We start from the raw sequence: 19,906 nt of genomic DNA, 5'->3' as shown, positions 1-19,906 counted from the left end.
GACCATGTAATGCTTTTGTCAAGATATGTGCAGTCTGGTGCTCAGTTGGTACATAGTGAACTTGTAGATATTTTCTTTGAACCTTTTCCCTTACAAAATGGAAGTCCGTATCTAGATGTTTAATTCGTGAATGAATCATAGGATCAGAACATAATGCTAATGCAGACAAATTGTGTCACATCCCAGACCGACTCCGCCGTAGCACGATATTGTCCGCTTTGAGCTTACCATTACTTCAAGATTTTGTTTTTGGGAATTCATGAGCAACTTCTCAGTGGGTCACCCATCCTGGGATTGCTCTCGCCCAAACTCGCTTAACTTCGGAGTTCCAATGGAATCTAAAAATAGTGAGTTCCCAAAAGGCCTCATGCTATATAGAGGTGGGCATGTACATATAAGGCACATCACCATATCTCCGTTGGTCGATGTGGGATGTTAAAATTCACCCCCCTTAGGGGCCCGGCGTTCTTATCGACACACTCGCACCACACGGCAGAGTGGCTCTGATACCATTCTGTCACATCCCAGACCGACTTCGTTGTAGCACGATATTATCCACTTTGGGCTTACCCAACGTGCTTAAGCAGTGTAGGATCCGCAGCCGCAAGAACGGCTCCCTCAACGTGTGCTTTGAGGGCGCCGAAGACCTGCCCAGTGGCGGTGGAACCAAGTACAACACGAGCTTGAGAAATGAGGTGGCGATGGACCCGTCGAGAGATATTATCCTAGAATAAATGCAAAACGGGGAGCTTTTGGCGCCGGATCACGGGTTTCCGGTACGAGTCATAATACCCGGGTTTATCGGGGGTCGGATGGTGAAGTGGTTGAAGCGCATCGTCGTAACGACATCGGAATCTGACAACTACTACCACTTCAAGGATAATCGAGTGCTCCCGTCGCATGTCGATGTGGAGCTAGCCAACATTGAAGGTATTTACGACTTTATCAAACTGTTGTGTTTGGCTCATACATTTGTGAGTAATTATGAGTCATGTGATGACAACAATTGAAGACATGGTGACTGTCACAAGCAAAGTTGGAAGCAAGCAAGACTTGACTTTGTGTTTGCTTGCACACAATTGTGCATGTTTTCTCTTCTATGCATTAAATGACATATAGAGAAAAGTTGTACTTTATAGACTAGGTATAGACTTTGGTGCATGCTAGGTAGGCTAAGTAATAATTATGTCATGTGAACTTTAGACTTTTTGGTCTTGGTTGTTGCCATAGTTGCTAGTATATGCCTATAACTAGATGCAATATTTGTGCATTTAGTAATGCTTAGAAAGTGGGAAGGTAAGCATCATAGAAGCATCCAAGGGGAGAGCATCCGGCTCTCCCATGGGAAAGGTTGAACATGGGTTAAGAGAAAATCAGAGAACTAGAGTGAAAAGTATTCTAGTGAAAGAACTCTTGGGATAGAGTGAGGCTCTTGGGAAAATTCTATGAGTGGGTGTGCAAGGGATTCAGGATTGCGTTATGTTGATTTAACTCATGTGTACTTATACTGTTATTCATAGTGAAAAGCAATATCTCTCCGGGGACGTAGGCATGTTTTTGCCAAATCTCGTAAATTTCTCGGTGTCTTTATTTCTTGTATTTTATTTTGTTCAACTGAGTGTCATTTGGTGAGGTTGTAATCTAAATCTTATTTCCACACTAACGAACGAGCCAAGACACAACACGAACACCTTATCCGCACTTGAAATTTGAGCATTCCTGTTGGCCCATGGTGTAAAAGTTAGCGCCGAGGTGAGGTGAAAGTGATAATGATAGTTGTCAGTTGTGACGTGACTAAACCTAATATTGATAGTTGTCAGTTGTGAGGTGAAAGTGTTACCTTCTTTTACTGTTTTACCGTTTACATCTGAAGCTAATACTGTTACTATGTTGGGTTGTGAACTTATGTTGTAGCGTGGTGGTACAAGCCGGAGTATATCATTAACGAGCTGAATATAAACTCCGTATAACAACACCGTGTCACGAGGAGATATTGCCGATCAATTCGTATACAACTCGGAGGCCGTATACGATGAAAGGCTACGCATACTCAGGTGAGTTATACAACTTACACTATACTTGTACAATTATTTTTCAAACACAAAACAAGTTGCGCCTAAGTTATACGAGAGTTTGAGACACTCTTGTTTCGTCTAAAATTTTAAAAACTATTATATATTGTGCTCAATTCCAAACAAGAAAACAAAAGAAGAGAATTCCCACTTGCTATAATATTCTTGAAATATCATAAAATACTGATAACACAACTAGAACGCAAGTGCTTAATACATATTAGTTTGGAATGTGTTGGAGATATTGCACATCACTTTGTAATATCAACGAGATGTTTCTCAAATAAGGTCAACGCCTCCCATAGCCCAACTCCCTGTTGATATCGGTCTCACCGAAGCCTTCTACTACCTTTGCCAAGTCTCTTTTTGCTACCTCTAGATCTACCTCTGCAACTGCTAGCCTCGCCCTTAGCCTCTTCACTCCCATTTCCAACGCATCCACATCCTCTCTCAGATTTTTAACTACCCCTGCCCTTTCCATAAGCTTCTTCACGTCCAGAGCAGATTGCACATAAGGCTCCAGCCAACCCAAGTCAAATTTAAAAGTCTCAAGCTCCTCCCACAAAAGTTTAACGCGTTCACTGGTATCTGGGGTCATATCCTTCACCTTCGTAGTCTTCAGAAAATGTAAAACTCGACCCAAAGCTGTGAATGCCCATTCAATATACGTACGGCTTCTCTTCTTTTGGCACTCAATCAACGAGGGATGCCACGAACAAACTTCCTCTAGCAGTGGAACAAAAGCTCTCTCTATTTTCCCTAAACCCCTAAAATCCATGAGCATACCATCTGGAGCGGAGAGCACTTTTTCGTGTCCCTTGACTATGGAAGGGTCAACAGGGAAATCAGCAGGCTTAGTGCAAACTTCTCCGGAACTTGGTGCATCCTTGAAAGCAAGCACCTGTTCCGATTTCAAATTTGCTTGCACCTGTTCTGATGTAGGTGTTGTAACTGGTACGGATGAGTGTGGAACTTGCACGGAATCCACACTTGAAGGTTTCAGGGCCCGATCTTCTTGCTTTGAAGGCTCTTTGGGTGCAGAACTGCCAGTTCCTTGGTCTTCGAAATTCTTTATGTCTACCTTACGGACTGTAACCCTGGCTTCAATAATGCATTTATCATTGCGAACAAACTTTCCTCCATCATAAAACTCATTCAGAGAGATGAATGATGTGAATCCCCAGTCGCTTGCACTTGCATTGAACTCGTGTTGAGCCTCTGCAAAATCAAAATATGAAGGATCACAGAAACACTTAATTGACAAAGTATTCGTAACCAACCGAGAACTAATAAAAAAAACAACAAGGGAAGCTTATTCCTAATTTTAACACAACCAAACCCAAGACCATATATACATGTAGAGGTATTCAAACACGTAATTGGAAACATAAAATTTCCTTCTGAACTTAACCATTGGATGAATCCATGTCCAAATTATATTATTTTCTTCAAAAGAAATCTCCCTTCTATTGGTTCTTGGACAATAAAAGTGACAATTCTTCTTTCTCTCTAACTAATGGTTTCCCCATAACGAAAAAGGGAAGCAAAATTGCATACTTCCTCTTGTTTAATTTTTCCCTCAAGTCCCTGATTCCAAACAAGTGTAAAACTTTAACTACAACCGAAGCCCCATATCCTAAAGTGAACTGACTATTGTTTGTTAACAAAGTTGAACGTTACGTATTTCTTTCTTGCAGGAAAAAACTACAAATACGGTAACAGGGTGCCTATTAGCGATCACAACCAATAATCACGACTGAATCAAAGCAGAGCCTCAATAACCGGATGCAAGAATCGCAATCTCCAGTTCACAAATTAACCACATTCAAGCAGAATTGGGCACAAAATGAAAAGAAAACAGACAAGAAAAAGCAAGCGTAAATGCGGAATCAACCCAAATGAACAACGGAGAAAATACCCTTTGTTATTGACATATTTCTGCTCAGCTGATTAACCACTGTCAAGCTGAATTGGGCATACCTAGTCCACAGAGATGGTAAATCCGAAGCATCTGCAACCTCCAAATACAAAGACAAGTGCTTTACGTTGCCCCCTTTCGGAAATACAAGGATCCGCCTGATCAAACCAACCAATGAAATCAATTAATCCCAAAACCAACAATAATTCATCTACAACCTCGAAGCGATTTAAATATTAGCAGGAGGGGATGCACAAAATTCAAATTACCATTTCCAATCACCGACGAGGAAAACTTCAGAGTAATGCCTCTGGGTTTTCAACTTAGATACATTTTCGATTGTCCATGTGAATGACCTAGTGACAAGTTCCCCTGCTACTTTCTGCTGATTCTCCATTGTTGATGATCCAAGCTAAGCTCGCGAACTTAAACCCATAAACAGTAAACAAATCTATATCATTAGCACGGAATATCGAACAACAGAGACTAATTTACAAGACCCACAACTCAGACATAGCTTCCAATCGACGATCACAGAGAGAGAAAGGGCTCTGCGACAAAAAGCAATATAGAGAGAAGGGGAGGAGAGGGGATGAAATAAGGAGGGAAAAGAATACGTGATCACTTGAAAAGCAGTAACTTAAATAGTCTTGAAAATTTCTTTGCACCAAGCAGACTCTTCTAATATGACACGCAATGAATGAATCCTATACCTAATCATTACTTTAGTCTAAAGGCTCCCGCTTTTACCATAATTTTAAAATGGAAAAGGATATTCTGCGGATCCATTATGTGGGGGATTTCCACCTCACAGCCGTTTATCATGTATTGTGCGGTTATTTTTTGTCAGGTACTATTTATATTTAATTTAAAATAATAAAATTAAATAATTTCTAACCATACGATACACAGTTGACGGTTGAGATGTGGGGATCCTTAAGATCCCCCACGCAATGGATCCGGTGGGGATCCTTTTTCTTTTTAAATAATGACTAAATAATTAAAAGTGGAAGATAAAAGTGGCTTGGAAGAGATTGACGTGGACAATGGACACGGGGATGTCCTCGAAGTCGCTTTTGGGATTTTCTCACCGGAGTCGTCATTGTCCATACATGGCAAGCTGTCGGCATGGCCATGGACGCTGATCCATCAACGAGCTCGAACGCGGTGAGGCAAAGGAAGTTAAACAGTTTACTTAGGTCATCTTCAATCGACCCGGTCAAAGGATTATAATGCTAAAAATAACTCGAAATGACATGAAAAATGGTCTCCAATCGTGGGTTAGGTCAAATAGCTTGTGGGCCCTATTGAGCCAAAAATCTTAAATCAGGCCAACCGGCATTCCAACCAGGCAGCCAGCCCTAGGAGGCCCAAAAATTTGAATTGCAATGGCTACCTAGCGTCAACATAACTCCAGCTAGCAACGGCTAGTTGACGTCAAGTTACCGTTGCATTTGAATATTTTTTTTTTGACAATTTTTTTTTAAAAAAAAAATATTCTAATTTGTTTCTTATAAGTACCTAAATCATTCCTACACCATTTTTCACATAATTTTTACCATTCCATACTATCTTACCTCATTTTATTTTAATTTTTCACATTCTATTCTCTTACCTCTTCCAAAAATCTTTCCTTCAAATTTTTCAATAATTTTCAAATGGTCACATCAGCTGTTACAACCCGTCCATAATTTTATATAAAAAAATGAAACGATCAAAATGCCCTTAGAGGATATGTGCCGACTTTCATTGACTAACTGGTCAGGACACGTGTGACATATTAATTAGTATATTCTGACAGCACTCGTTATTATGAACGACTGATCATAAGCATAACGAAAATTAGAACTAAAAAAAGATTTTACAAAACACGTATAAATAATTTTATTTAAAGTAGTCGAAAAGATAATAGCACTAGATTTAAAATATTAATGTTAGAATAAAGAAAGAAGAAAAGAGGATAGGTGGAGAAGAATCGGGAAGAAACGAAAAGAAAGGAAAGAAAGGAAAAAGGGGAAAAGGGTGTTGGAAGTATGGCCACAAAGCCACTCATTTGATGTAATAGCTTTTGGAATACTTAATGTATTAAACTATTATATGTTTAATGAAGGGCACAGCTTATTGTTAATCACTATTTATTGTATCATGTGTTTAAGCAATAAGGGAATCCAAGGAATGTATTTGATCTAAGAGAGAAGTGATTTAAGTAAGTTAAATTAACGAGACTTTTCTCTTATGTTCATTCCTAAAACGTTCCTAGCCATAGGATTGCCAATTAGGCATTGACAATCCGCTAAGGTTAGTATGTGTTATGTCAACTCAAGCGTGAGTATGGCTTGTCTCAAGTCATTTAGTGTTGGACACTAAGACAAACACATAGGTGCTTGAAAGAGTAATCAAGTACACTGAACAACGATCAAAAGAGAGTTCGAACATACATGTCATGTAAGAACTCGTAAGTTGCAATATGCAAAGTAGTCATTTGACCTGAGGCATCATAGATGTCTAATTGTTAGGTCCTTGATCTTTGATCATGTCAAAGGCATTCCATCGAGAGTGTCCACAACATTGTTAGGGTCAAGCTATCTAGTCATGTAGGCATATGAATGCACAACAAGGGATTTCTAACCTTCCATGGTGGAAGGAGAATACTCTAAGATATGATTCGGGAGTCTTTGGCCAAAACATATGAATATGACTTAGGAAGTATGTTCCAAATCATATTCAATTGAATCATATAGAGAAGTATTACATTGGATAGTAGACATGAAACAAACTATCACTCAAACAATGTGATTAAGAGTATTGTATTAGAGAATGACCGTATTGCATTGTGATTGTAACTGGATAGGTTCTCCAACCAATTCTACTTAGCTTGGGTAGCCATGACATACTGCTAGGTGTCACTCATGGTTTGTGGAAGCCCTGAAGATTAGCAAACACTAATCTTCAACAAAGGGAGAATTGAAATGTTGTTTCAATTCACAATCGATCGTTAAGAGTAACAATCGCCCACTGCCTCGCTAATTGGAACCTAATGGATCGTCCACAGAGTAAGGATGAAAATGAAGAAATATAAATGAGATGGATAAGCAATTAAATGGTTTAATTGCGAATGGTCAAGATTAATTAATTAGTTAATTAATTTTACGAAAGGTTCGTATTGGGCTTTTTAACTTAGTTTTGGGCTTCGGGTTCCAAAAGGGTTTGGTCCACTAGGCCCATTATGTTTAAGTTGTATGACAACTAAAACAAATATGGGCAAATAGCCCAATCACTTAAGATGGCCGGCCATAGCAAGGGTAGTGGGAAGTTTTGCTTAATTGCAAGTTTGCCACTCACCTAAGAAAAGAGATATAAAAGCATCTTTATAGCTTTTACCTCATTAGGGTTTTCTTGAGGTAAAGAGATGAAACATTTTCTCTCTTTTTCTCTACAATGAGGCCGGCCACATAGAGAAGAAATAGCTAGCAATCTTTTCTTCTCTAAGTCATCCATTTCATCTTCACACCTCATCCTTGGTGTGGAGACTTAGAGACACCAAACCTTTGGTGTTTTTGGAGATCCTTTCCTCACATCCTCAAAGAGCAAAGGAGCATCAAAAGGAAGGAAATCACAAGGAAGATCCAAGGAGCTAGGAGGTGACTTGAATGCCCTCTACTTGGGTGAATCCCTTGTGTAAATAAGGATGAGCTTCAAGGGTAATGAATCTCTAAAACCTTCTTTCTCTTTAATGTTGTTAAAGAGTCTCTTGGTTCACCATTCACTAGACTTTGAAAGTCATGGGTTTTAGAATTGTTTTTGAATGCATGCCTACTTTAATGTGTTAATAGTTTGCATATGTGTTCAAATATTCTCACATGTTCTTAGCTAGGACAAAAATTTTCCTTCAAAGGGGGAAAAAGCCTCTTCTTCTTCTTCTTCTTCTTCCTCCCTCACTCACAAGATCCCTTTCAAACTATTTTCATCATAATTTCCTCATACGATAATGAAATCACATGAGGTCAAAAGCTATAGTTTCATAGCAAATCCGTCTTCAATCTTACCATACCCACCCCTTGAAAACCAATGTATAAAGAAAATGAGGTCCAAACATATTGACATGTTCCGATGACTTTTCTCTGATTTCGGCCAATCCCGCTGGAATCTGGCCTCAACCTAAGTGAAATTAACGATTCTTCCTTCGTGGGCTATCCTCTAGCGTAAGTATTTTCCCAAGGTTTTAACTTTTAGTTTTGGGGTCAATTCATGGTTTCGAATTTTAATTCAATATTTTGTATGCATATTTGAGATGATGCTTGTTGTATTGTTTAGGAGTTGAATTGGAACCAGGTAGTCACGATTGGTTGCATGTATAGGGAAGAATAGTGAAATCCTAACCTCAATTCGGTTCTCTTTAGAAATTTAAGGGTTGGGTTTGTTTTATAAGTATTAATGTTATTCCATAATCAAGGCTAGATACATTTGAATATTTTATGTGCCATATTTGTTCTACCCATGAAGAACATTGTTGAATTTTATGTGTTGTAGCCTAGAGTTGTGTACATAATTAGAGTTCTAAAACTAGTGAGTGGTTATATATTTTTCCATGGCATTGTCAGATGCTAATGCTAAATACTTGATTGGACAATGCTATTACTAAAGTAGTATATGACTCTTGGTTTTGGTCATTGATTTATTGTTGGTTCATTATTTCATTCTTTCAGTGGATGAAGAGCTTAAGACTGCTAAGAATTTATATTTTTATTTTAAGGTACTTGAATAAACAGTTTGGTTTTCTATGTTAATTATTAAGAATCATCGATATGGTTTGGCTGGTGTACTAGTTACGAATAATTATTCGAATGTTATAGTTTAGGGATTGCTTGTTATTCTATGGCCTGAGAACTAGTTCCTTGATATCAAACATTATACCTATTCTCTAATTGAGTATAACTATGTTCTGAGTTCAAGACCAATTTAATATGGCAGGTCAGGTTCTTATGATTTGTTTGGCATGCTTATTTGATTAATTAGTGTAAATTAATGTAATCAAATTTAGTGAAGTTATAAATGTACTGGATTCTATGTGAGGTGGTTGTTTTCAAACAATTATATGCTAAATACATAACTACTTACATAGAGAAAATGGATGTAGCTAGTTTTATCTGCCTATGTATCAAATCATACGTATTTTCCTCACTCAATTTCATTATATACTCCAATTGGGTTAGTTCTAATGAACCATTCTATTTGCTATAACTAGTCCAGCTAGTTATCATTAGATTATAGTTATATTGTTGCTTTTATATGTACCATTGGCTTTGTATTTTGGTATACAATTTGAAAGGGGTATGCTTATGGTAGTTGATTACAATTATATCTAAAGTGTATTGGTTAGTAATGTCATGGCTGGTATAGATATCAATAGTGGACTGACCCAATTTGGTAAGATTACTATCCGATTAAGTGCTACACCTTTATATGTATCATGTTGTTTGCTTAAATGGTAGAATGATGTCCCATTCAACATAAATATCTATACGCATGCCTAAACTGAAACCAAAATCAAGTTGATGATTCACGTTGTGAAGCTATATGTATATATTTCTCATATGCCTAGACAAGCTGTACAAAGAAAGCATATAGTTTTTAATTGTTATTCTGATTACATGTCTGTAGGAATGTCTTGCAGTAGTAATAGGAGTTTATTGAACTAGTGAACTACGACTAACTTGATCCCTATTTAGGGTACGCAGGTAGTCTAACAAGAAGGTTAGATGCAGCCATAAAGTATACGAAAAAAAAAAACTATGCAATTCGAATCTTGAGTTTTGTTTTGTCCATATCCCGGAGGATGGGTATGTGAGATATATGGGTATTTAGTGACGTCACGTGTCGATTCCAGAAGTATGTCAGGATCGGGGCGTGACATCAGCAATGAAAGGAAGGGGTTGGACTTGAAAAGAAGATGAAGCTCTTTGCAGGGCTTATAGATAGGTCTCAGAAGATAGTGTCAAGGGGAATTCTCAAACAAGTGAAGGTGTTTGGAATCGTACATCCAAAAAGTACTATGAGTTCTACGAATGCATCGCTACACTAAACATCCAAAACCACGAGAGTTGTTCTACAAGATGTAAAAAATATCTTCATCCAAGTTTGAATAAATGACATCAAGCAGTGGTAAAGGTCAAAAGTAGACATGAAAGCGGAGCCAATTACTAGTACGAAATCAGTGTTTTCACAAGTTATTTTAAATATTTAATTATATTACATTTAATTTCATAAATTAATTTCCTTTCAATTTTGTAAATATATTTTCTAGGTACGCCAATTCGAGGAATTGTATATGGACGACAACTTGAAACCCTGTAGTCATCACGGTTGTTGGGAAATTTGTAAAGGGTGGATGTTATTTCAAGATCCACTTTAAGAAAGATCTGGTCCTACGCTGGTGTTCAAAAATGTTTCCTCAAATGTAGTTGGGGATGAACAAGATCTCCTGCCATTCAAGAAACAATGGTAGAAAATCTGTCTCCGGGTGCATCTTCCATACCTAGGGCTACAGGATGAAACAAGGCCCGAAAATTGAAGGAAAAAGGAAAGGCAAAGGATGATTTAGCCTTTCAACAGGAAATGGCGTTCTCATTGCGATTAATGGCGGAGCAAAATGCCTTTGCTGCGGAAGAAATGAACTTTAGGCACAAAGAACGGGCAAAACAAATACAAGAAGAGATGGATGATAGGAACATGCAAAGAAACACTTCGGACTACACTTCAATGAGCAAGGCATATTTTGATAGGAAAAAAAGGGAAATTATGGTCCGACGGGAGTTGTTTACATCCGACTATACTCCTACAATGGCGGATGAAGATGATGATTATAGTCTTTAAATTGAAGTTGTTGTAGTCTTTAATATTTAAGTTGTAGTTTTTAAATTTAAGTTGTTGTAGTCTTTAAATTGAAGTTGTAATCTCTAAATTTAAGTTGTAGTTTTTAAATTTAAGTAGTTGAATCTTTAAATTTAAGTTGTTGAATCTTTAAATTGAAGTTGTAGTTTTTAATATTTAGAGTTTACTCTTTAAATTAAACAACATTAAACAACATAATCTCCACCCTAGTACTACTTAGGGGAGTTATTCAAACTTAAACAACATTAAAAAAAATAGAACTTAAACACCTACTCTATGCTTCTTTTGGCCCAAAGATGTGAAACAAGATCCTGTTATAGGTACTTGTTTGTGGCACGCGAACGTACCATCCTATGGCGCCTCATATACTCATTTGAAAAGATATTACCAGTTCTTGGATCCAAAGGCAAATTAAGCCCATCCTATATTTTCGCACGACCCCTCCTTGACCTATTTGGATCATCTTGTTATTTAGTTTCCTCACGTGCCATGACCCTAGCCATTGATGCCATATATATTGTGTTGCGCCATACTTCATCTTCTTCATCGGATTTCTCATCTTTTCCTCTCATCTACGCCCATTTATCTTCCAATTCGGAATTGGAATCGAACCCCCAGTTGGAATGCGAAGAGGATCCAAAGTTGGAATTCATTGCAAACTTGAAATGAAAGAGATATTAGAGAGGGCAAAGATGAAGGTGTGTGAATTCTACCTCAATATCCAACCTATTTATTAACATTGGAAGTTGAAGATAAAAAGGATCACGTAGATAAGAATCTTATCTAAAATTTGTACAACCAATTACATCTCGACACGTGGCACTCAAAATCCTATCCGAAAATTTATTAAGATTACATAAAAATAAGAAATATGGATAGTTACTCACTTTAATGACACGTGTCATAAATTATTAAGATTACATCAAGATAAAAAATCTGGAAAGTTACTCACGTTAGTAACACGTGTCACTCGAAATCATATCCAAAAAATTATTGAGATTACATCTCGACAAGAAATCTGGAGAGTTACTCATGTTAGCGACACATGTCACTTGAAACCCTATGGCCCTTTGGTCCCCTCCTTTGGGGATGGTATAAAATATGGCATGACACTGTTCATTAAAATATTAATTTCTTGCAGGGCTATAGGGCTAAAGGGAACCCTTTGGCCCTCCTTCGGTTGGAGATGACCTTAGTTGTTTTGGGTGTGGTGGTGGGTCCCACACATGTTGCCACAGTTTTATAGCCACATAAGAAAATTTAAAGAAAACAAGGCGATGTTGAGCGGACTTTGAGTTTTAAGAGAGTAAAGTTGGATGAAAAATGAGTTCAAAACTCATGAGAAAAATCACTTTAATTTTTTTTTCATTTATATAAAGAGAGAAGCACATATAAGTTCGCTAGGGACCAAGGATTCGGTGTTGGACTTTTTGTTTGCCGATAGCTGAATTCTGGGAGATAGAAGTCCATTAAACTTCAAGCAATTAAAATGGGCGAAATTTTGTTTTTAGGATATACTAAATTATGACTAAACAAGCCTCTATCTATGTATGAAGTCAGTTTATATTGATTCAATTTTTCTTATTGTTCTAGTAATTTTCATCGATATAACTTCATAAAGTTTGTTACAATAGTATAAGTATAGTTATATTGCTTTTGATTTATTGATATTTGTCTATTGCATACTAACAAATTGTATATATTTTTTTTCACTTGTAAGTGAGATTTTAAGTTCTGATTTCGTAGATCACGATTTTAATATTAATTTACTTCTCCTCAAGAACAACTTACATGAAACAAGTACAATGTCACATGCCGTTTTGGGTCAATTAAATAAATATATTTAGACTAAATACTTACACATGTCATTCATTATCACATAACACCACCGAGACGATATACTCATCTCTATATATGAGCCAACACTAAAGTGAATAGTATTTTTGGTGTCACAGGCTTCACCAAAAAAATTGGACAAAATGCCCCTCATACAAAAAACTTCAAAAGCAACCCAAAATAATACATCATATGTGACAAGGGTATTTTCGTCATTTTAATAGTATTTTTAAATAATTAATTTTTTGTACAGTTTTTGTTTAATTTTTTTTAATAATTAGTACCACACAATAGGTTAGTAATAATGTGATTCAATCAGTTGTTCATTAAATATTATTTTCTCTATTTTTAAACACGTTCAAAACATCTTATGTAATAACCCGTCTCGGGATTTACTGAACAAAAATGGTATTTTTGTATTTCACTAAGTTTGGGGATATTTTCCTTTTAAAAATGGTTTTTGGGTCTTAAATGGTGTGCCTAAGGGGCCCACCCCTGATTTGTTTGTCCCCCGTCACCTGTCCTTAGCTGCCACATGGCAGTCTCCTTGAGCCTTCTCTTGTCCTCACTCTTCTCTCCCTGAGTTCTCTCTTTCCCTCACTCCTCACAACTCTCATCTCTCTTTCCCTTCTAATTTTCTCTTTTTCTCTCGGCGTTTTCTTCTCCGGCGAGATACCACACATACATACTTACACACCAACCACCACACCCTAGGATCCTCCCAGGCAAGAACTCGAACCCAGGACAGGTCCGTGGTGCACCACAGTGGCGGAGACCACTGTTTTTCTCTCTCTTGTCGAACTCCGGCGAATTCCTTGTATCCTTGATGTAGGTAAGGCCTTTTTACCTTCGAACTTTCCTTCTTTCCTTGTTGGATTGTTAATGAGTGTGTTTTGGGGACTCTTTGGGATAGAAAACACCTCAGTGGAGTTTCTCCATGTTTTCCGGCAAGGAGCACCGCCCTTTTCGAGGCAATTTATGGCCAAACCACATTGAGTTGGCCGGCGTGCAAGGTATCAATCTCTTCATCTTGCTGAGTACTACAACTTTCCATTTTGTTTCACCCAATTTCATGGATTATTGAAGAAGTTATATCCATTTGAATCTTACCCAGTTTCCGGCTACCTTAGTGGCTTTGGAGGTATTTTTTTGCCAAACCACGGTGAGTTAGACGTTGTGCGAGGTACCATTCTCTTCGTCTCATCGAGAACTATGATTTTCATTTTTGAATTACTCGATTTCATTGAGTATTGTCAAAGTTATGAACATTTAAAATTTGTCTAATTTCCGACCGAATTTCGACCTTCTTCTTCTTGAGGTCAGGCGACCCACCAAACCCAGGTCCTTTAAGCCGTTCCTGCCAAGCCCAAAACCCTGGGCAGCCCAACCCAACCCATTTTTATTTCTTTTTATTTCTAATTATTTTGTTAATTTAAAGGCTTTTGGGCCATTTCCCTTTAGGGTCTTAGGCCTGTGCACTTTAAACCCTAAACCCTTTGGACAAAGGCTTTTGGGCCACACCAAATCGGGCCTCCAGCTTGTATGATACCAAGCCCAAACCTAGTGGAATATTCCCCGTTGACTTTTGTTGACTTTTCATAAATTTAACCGGGACCCTTATTAGGGTAATTCGACGTCCTGAATCTGTTTTTGATGTCCGTTTCCCCAAATTCAATTGCGATTATGTAGTTTTATTAATTGTACCCTTTATGTGCTTAGGGGCAATTATTTGTGGCGTTTCTGTCTTCGCTAGTTGTGTGGCTCTTCAATGGTGAAGTACTATGAGTGGACCCGTTCAAAAATGCATGTTTTAATAGTAGAAATGCATACATGAAAAACATGATTTAATGATTACATTTTATTAAACGTTTTATGAGATAACATACGTATTGAGGCTAGTTTGAATTATTACTATTTTTCCTATAACCCGTGTTCTTTATAGAATATATGATGGATGACGATATAATATTTAGAACATGTTTCGAACACCTCTTTATAGTATAGATGATGGATGACTTTATACTATGAAGGTGCTTTTCAAATATATGTATGTTCAATGATTTTGTACTTACCTAGTGGTCCTTATTCCGCTACAGGGTGAGGGATAGATTTCGTTCCCGGGCGATGGTTACGATGTTGGCATAGGGCCTGAAGATGGTTTTCCTCTAGCTATTAGCACATGGACGGGGAGCTGACACGAGGCCTGGGGGCGATTTTCCTCTGGCAATTGGCACAGAGACGGGGAGCTGGCATGGGGCCTAGATGAATATTGGACATTTACTAGTGATTACGATATATATGAGATTTGTTTTGAGACATCGCATAACATGCTAGGTTTCGGAAAACCTACTTTTATCATGTTATATGAGTTTTCATAAAATCTGGGGCGTTAGTATGTTGATAATTGTTTTATTATATATATATATATATTAACTTGGTCCACTCATGTTTGTTTTAGTATGTTGATAATTGTTTTATTATATATATATATATATATATATTAACTTGGTCCACTCATGTTTGTTTTAGTATATTAACTTGCGCCCCCTTCAGGACTATAATCAAGGCATACAATCCCCGCATCAAGGCACTTCCGCATCGGCATCTTCAAGTCCTCTCGGTGCAAGACCCATCCTTTGTTTCCTTCAATTTTATATTCTTTCTTTTAGTGTTCTAATTAGTTGTATGTTCTGAACATGTTCCTTATCTGCATATTAATTACCATTAGATTCATAAGTCTTATTTATTTCTCGTTCACATGCATTTCTAAATGGCTTTTGTCACCTTCGTGTGTCGGTCAGCACGTGACCATCTCGATGTCCTGAGGACATCAGGATCGGGGCATGTCATCTTAAAATGCATGTAATGCCGGTTATAAAAAAGTTATTTCGCATGCGGATAATAATGTGATTAAATTAGTTGTCAAATGATTGTTTTTTTTTTTTAACAAACAATACTCAATGGGCTAACAATAATGTGATGTTGGAAAATATTAGTGTTTAGGTTTATTTTAGTATTTGGGATTTGCTTGTTAGTTTAGGATTTGGACCTAACTCATTCGAGTTAGGGTTTCTTAGGTTTAGTTCTCTATAAATATTACTTGTAATTTAGTATGAGAAATAAGTCATTCACAATGTAGTCTCTTGGAGTTTTGTAGCCATTTCGACATTCTCGTTAGTTTAATAATATTCCTATTAGTTTGTAATCTTGTTCGTTGCGCACTCTGATATTCAACTTGGTATCAGAGCAGGTTTGATCCTTCGGGATTTAATCTGTTCATCTCGTATTAGTTTGTTGTCGTCTTCCGCTGTTTGATTGTTCCAGTTTAGATTCATCGTGAAAATTGTAGTTGCTTGTTCTTTGTTGTAGTCCAAAAAATAAAAATTGTAGTCCAAAAAATAAAAATAAAAAGTTGTTCGTTCAGTTTTTGTCCCGTACTCTGTTCACCTCCCCAGCTGCACTAGATTTAGTAAAACCACTTACACTGACTCTGCTTCTACACCTTTGAACACTGCAACCTACAGGAGCATCCCACAAGTCTGTATTGCTGCAAAGAAAATGAGGAAAAAGGAGAATGAAATAAAAAAATTGAAAAAAGGGGGAGTTAAAAAAAAAGAATAAAAATTGGTTGATTGTTTGAGGCTTAGGCCCACACGGGCAAGAAAGAAATATGGTCTGTTTGGTTGGATTTTTTGATTGTTTGTTTGGAACTTGGAATTTGCATTAACATGGAAATCTTGCATTGGTATTGGCATCATCATTGACGTTGACATTGACATTGGCATTAGCATTGGCATTGGCACTAGCACTAGAATTTGGAATCTTGCATCCACATCTACTTTGACAAACCCATGTTGTGTATCGCCATGAGTTTGACGGGAGGTGTTGGAAAATATTAGTATTTAGGTTTATTTTATTTTAGTATTTGCATTTTGCTTGTTAGTTTAGGATTTGAGTCTAGCTCATCCAAGTTAGGGTTTCTTAGGTTTAGTTCTCTATAAATATTGCTTGTAATTTAGTTTGAAAAATAAGTTATTCACAATGTAGCATTTTGGAGTTTTGTAGCCGTTTCGGCATTTTTGTTAGTTTAATAATATTCCTATTATTTTGTAATCTTGTTCGTTGAGCACTCTAATATTCAACAATCAGTTGTATATTAAATATTATTTTCTCTATTCTTAATATAAATTCAATAAAGACCGATTTTATTATGTGGATTCAGCTGCTTTAATTGGTTTATGAGCGGTTTCTTCTAACATGATCTAAGATTATTCATTTACTTCAAATATTTGACTTTTCTTTTGTCAATTTACGCATATAAATATATTTAAAACGTGTAAATAGCGGGTAGCACACCGTGATTCAAAAAATGTCATGCGCGTGCATGAAGGCTAGTATTATGTAAGTCCTTATGTGTCCAACCTTTTATTATAAGAGTGTGATATCCACACATACCATATTATTACTCACCCACCCTTCTAATTTTTAATGGTCGGATCGGATAAATTAAAGAAGATCAACGAACATAAATTAATAAAGATGTATGAAAAGTAATTTAAGATCTATGAATAACATACCCCTTCCCTATTATAAATAATCAAACTTTCAATTATGGCACCGCCTCTTAGAAATCCTTCAAAATATCTGCCGTCCAAAAAGTTTTATGGTATAAAGTTTCTTATCGGTAAAGTTACTGGCAACACTTTCCTCTGCTTGGCGCTTGACCAGGCCTACTTGCCCTACGGCCGTGCCATCCCTGCGGAGCCCTTTCTCTCTGTGTGATCTTCGATTGGAAGGTATGTCTGAGTTGTGGGTCTTGTAAATTAGTCTCCGTTGTTCGATATTCCGTGCTAACGATACATATCCGTGCTAACGATACAGATTTGTTTACTGTTTATGGGTTTAATTAGAGAGCTTAGCTTGGATCATCAACAATGGAGAATCAGCAGCAAGTAGCAGGGGAGCTTGTCACAAAGTCATTCACATGGACAATCGAAAATGTCTCTAAGTTGAAAACCCAGAAGCTTTACTCTGAGGTTTTCCTCGTCGGTGATTGGAAATGGTAATTTAATTTATGCATCCACTCCTGCTAATATTTAAATCGCTTCGAGGTTTTGTATGTTTTAGATGAATTATTGTTGGTTTTGGGATTGATTGATTTCATTGGTTGGTTTGATCAGGCGGATCCTTGTGTTTCCGAAGGGGAACAACGTAAAGCAGTTGTCTTTGTACTTGGAGGTTGTAGATGCTTCGGATTTACCATTTCTGTGGACTAGGTATGCCCAATTCAGCTTTACAGTGGTTAATCAGCGGAGCAGCAACATGTCGATAACCAAGGGTATTTTCTCTGTTGTTCATTTGGGTTGATTTCGCATTTACGCTTGCTTTTTTTGTGTCTGTTTTCTTTTCATTTTGTGTCCAATTCTGCTTGAATGTGGTTAATTTATGAACTGGAAATTGCGATTCTTGCATCCGGTTATTGAGGCTCTGCTTTGATTCAGTCGTGATTATTGTTCATGATCGCTAATGGGCACCCTGTTACCCTATTTGTAGTTTTGTCTGCAAGAAAGAAATAGTTACCGTTCAACTTTGTTAACAAACAATAGTCAGTTCACTTCAGGATTTGGGGCTTCGGTTGTAGTTAAAGTTTTACACTTGTTTGGAATCAGGGACTTGAGGGAAAGATAAACTAGCGGAAGTATACAATTTTGCTTCCCTTTTTCGTTCTGGGAACACCATTAGTTAGAGATAAAGAAGAATTGTCACTTTTATTGTCCAAGAACCAATAGAAAGGAGATTTCTTTTGAAGAAATTAATATAGTTTTTAGATGGATTCATTCAATGGTTAAGTTCAGAAGGAAATTCTATGTTTCCTCTTACATGTTTGAATACCTCTACGTGTATATATGGTCTTGGGTTTGGTTGTGTTAAAATTAGGAATAAGCCTCCTTTGTTGTTGTTTTTTTATTAGTTCTCGGTTTGCTATGAATATTTTATTAATTAAGTGTTTCTGTGATCCTTCATATTTTGATTTTACAGAGACTGAACATGAGTTCAATGCAAGCGAGAGTGACTGGGGATTCACGTCATTCATGCCTCTAAATGAGTTTGTTGATGGGAAAAAGTTTGTTCGCAACGATAAATGCATTATTGAAGCAAGGGTTGCAGTCCGTAAGGTGGACATAAAGAATTTCGAAGACCAAGGAACTGGCAGTTCTGCACCCAAAGAGCCTTCAAAGCAAGAAGCTCGAGTCCCGAAACCTTTAAGTTTGGATTCTGTGCAAGTTCCACACTCATCTGTACCGGTTACAACACCTACATCTGAACAGGTGCAAGCAAATGTGAAATTGGAACAGGTGCTTTCTTTTCAGGATGCACCACGTACCGGAGAAGTTTGCACTAAGCCTACTGATATCCCTGTTGACCCTTCCATAGTGAAGGGACTGGAGGAAGTGCTTTCCACTACAGATGGTAAGCTCATGGATTTTAGGGGTCTAGGGAAAATAGAGAGAGCTTTTGTTCCACTGCTAGAGGAAGTTTGTTCGTTGCATCCCTCGTTGATTGAGTGCCAAAAGAAGAGAAGCCGTACGTATATTGAATGGGCATTCACAGCTTTGGGTCGAGTTTTGCATTTTCTGAAGACTACGAAGGTGAAGGATATGACCCTAGATACCTGTGAACGCGTTCAACTTTTGTGGGAGGAGCTTGAGACTTTTAAATTTGACTTATGTTGGCTGGAGCCTTATGTGCAATCTGCTCTGGACGTGAAGAAGCTTGTGGAAAGGGCAGGGGTAGTTAAAAAGCAGAGAGATGGTGTGGATGCGTTGGAGATGGAAGTGAAGAGGCTAAGGGCGAGGCTAGCAGTTGCAGAGCTAGATCTGGAGGTAGCAAAAAGAGACTTGGCAAAGGTAGACGAAGGCTTTGGGGAGACCGATATGAACAGGGAGTTAGGCTATGGGAGGCATTGACCTTATTTGAGAAACATCTCGTTGATATTACAAGTGATGTGCAGTATCTCCAACAAATTCCAAACTAATATGTATTAAGCACTTGCGTTCTAGTTGTGTTATCAGTATTTTATGATATTTCAAAAATATTATAGCAAGTGGGAATTCTCTTTTTTTTTTCTTGTTTGCAATTGAGCTCAATATTTATTTATTTTTTTTTTTTTAATTTTACTCGAAACGAT

The 19,906-nt window shown here is 37.4% G+C and overlaps 2 protein-coding genes across 2 annotated transcripts; one reads left to right on the top strand and one right to left on the bottom strand.

Moving 5' to 3' along the window:
* Positions 1-2,223: 2,223 nt before the first annotated feature.
* Positions 2,224-4,647, bottom strand: LOC126613886 (MATH domain and coiled-coil domain-containing protein At3g58270-like). Its single transcript, XM_050281504.1, has 4 exons — positions 4,511-4,647; positions 4,260-4,418; positions 3,991-4,148; positions 2,224-3,290 (listed from the first exon to the last, which is right to left on the bottom strand). The coding sequence occupies exons 2-4, from the start codon at positions 4,385-4,387 to the stop codon at positions 2,362-2,364; spliced, it is 1,215 nt and encodes a 404-aa protein (XP_050137461.1). The 5' UTR covers positions 4,388-4,418; positions 4,511-4,647; the 3' UTR covers positions 2,224-2,361.
* A 12,699-nt stretch (positions 4,648-17,346) lies between these two features.
* LOC126609906 (MATH domain and coiled-coil domain-containing protein At3g58270-like) lies at positions 17,347-19,839 on the top strand. The gene is made up of 4 exons (XM_050277839.1): positions 17,347-17,513; positions 17,628-17,779; positions 17,898-18,055; positions 18,757-19,839. The coding sequence occupies exons 2-4, from the start codon at positions 17,652-17,654 to the stop codon at positions 19,683-19,685; spliced, it is 1,215 nt and encodes a 404-aa protein (XP_050133796.1). The 5' UTR covers positions 17,347-17,513; positions 17,628-17,651; the 3' UTR covers positions 19,686-19,839.
* The last annotated feature ends 67 nt before the right edge of the window (positions 19,840-19,906 follow it).

This window comes from Malus sylvestris, chromosome 2 (genome assembly GCF_916048215.2).
Source record: "Malus sylvestris chromosome 2, drMalSylv7.2, whole genome shotgun sequence".
In the NCBI taxonomy this organism is placed as follows: Eukaryota; Viridiplantae; Streptophyta; class Magnoliopsida; order Rosales; family Rosaceae; genus Malus; species Malus sylvestris.
Note: the sequence above shows the minus strand (reverse complement) of the source record. Positions and strands in the feature narration are given on the sequence as shown.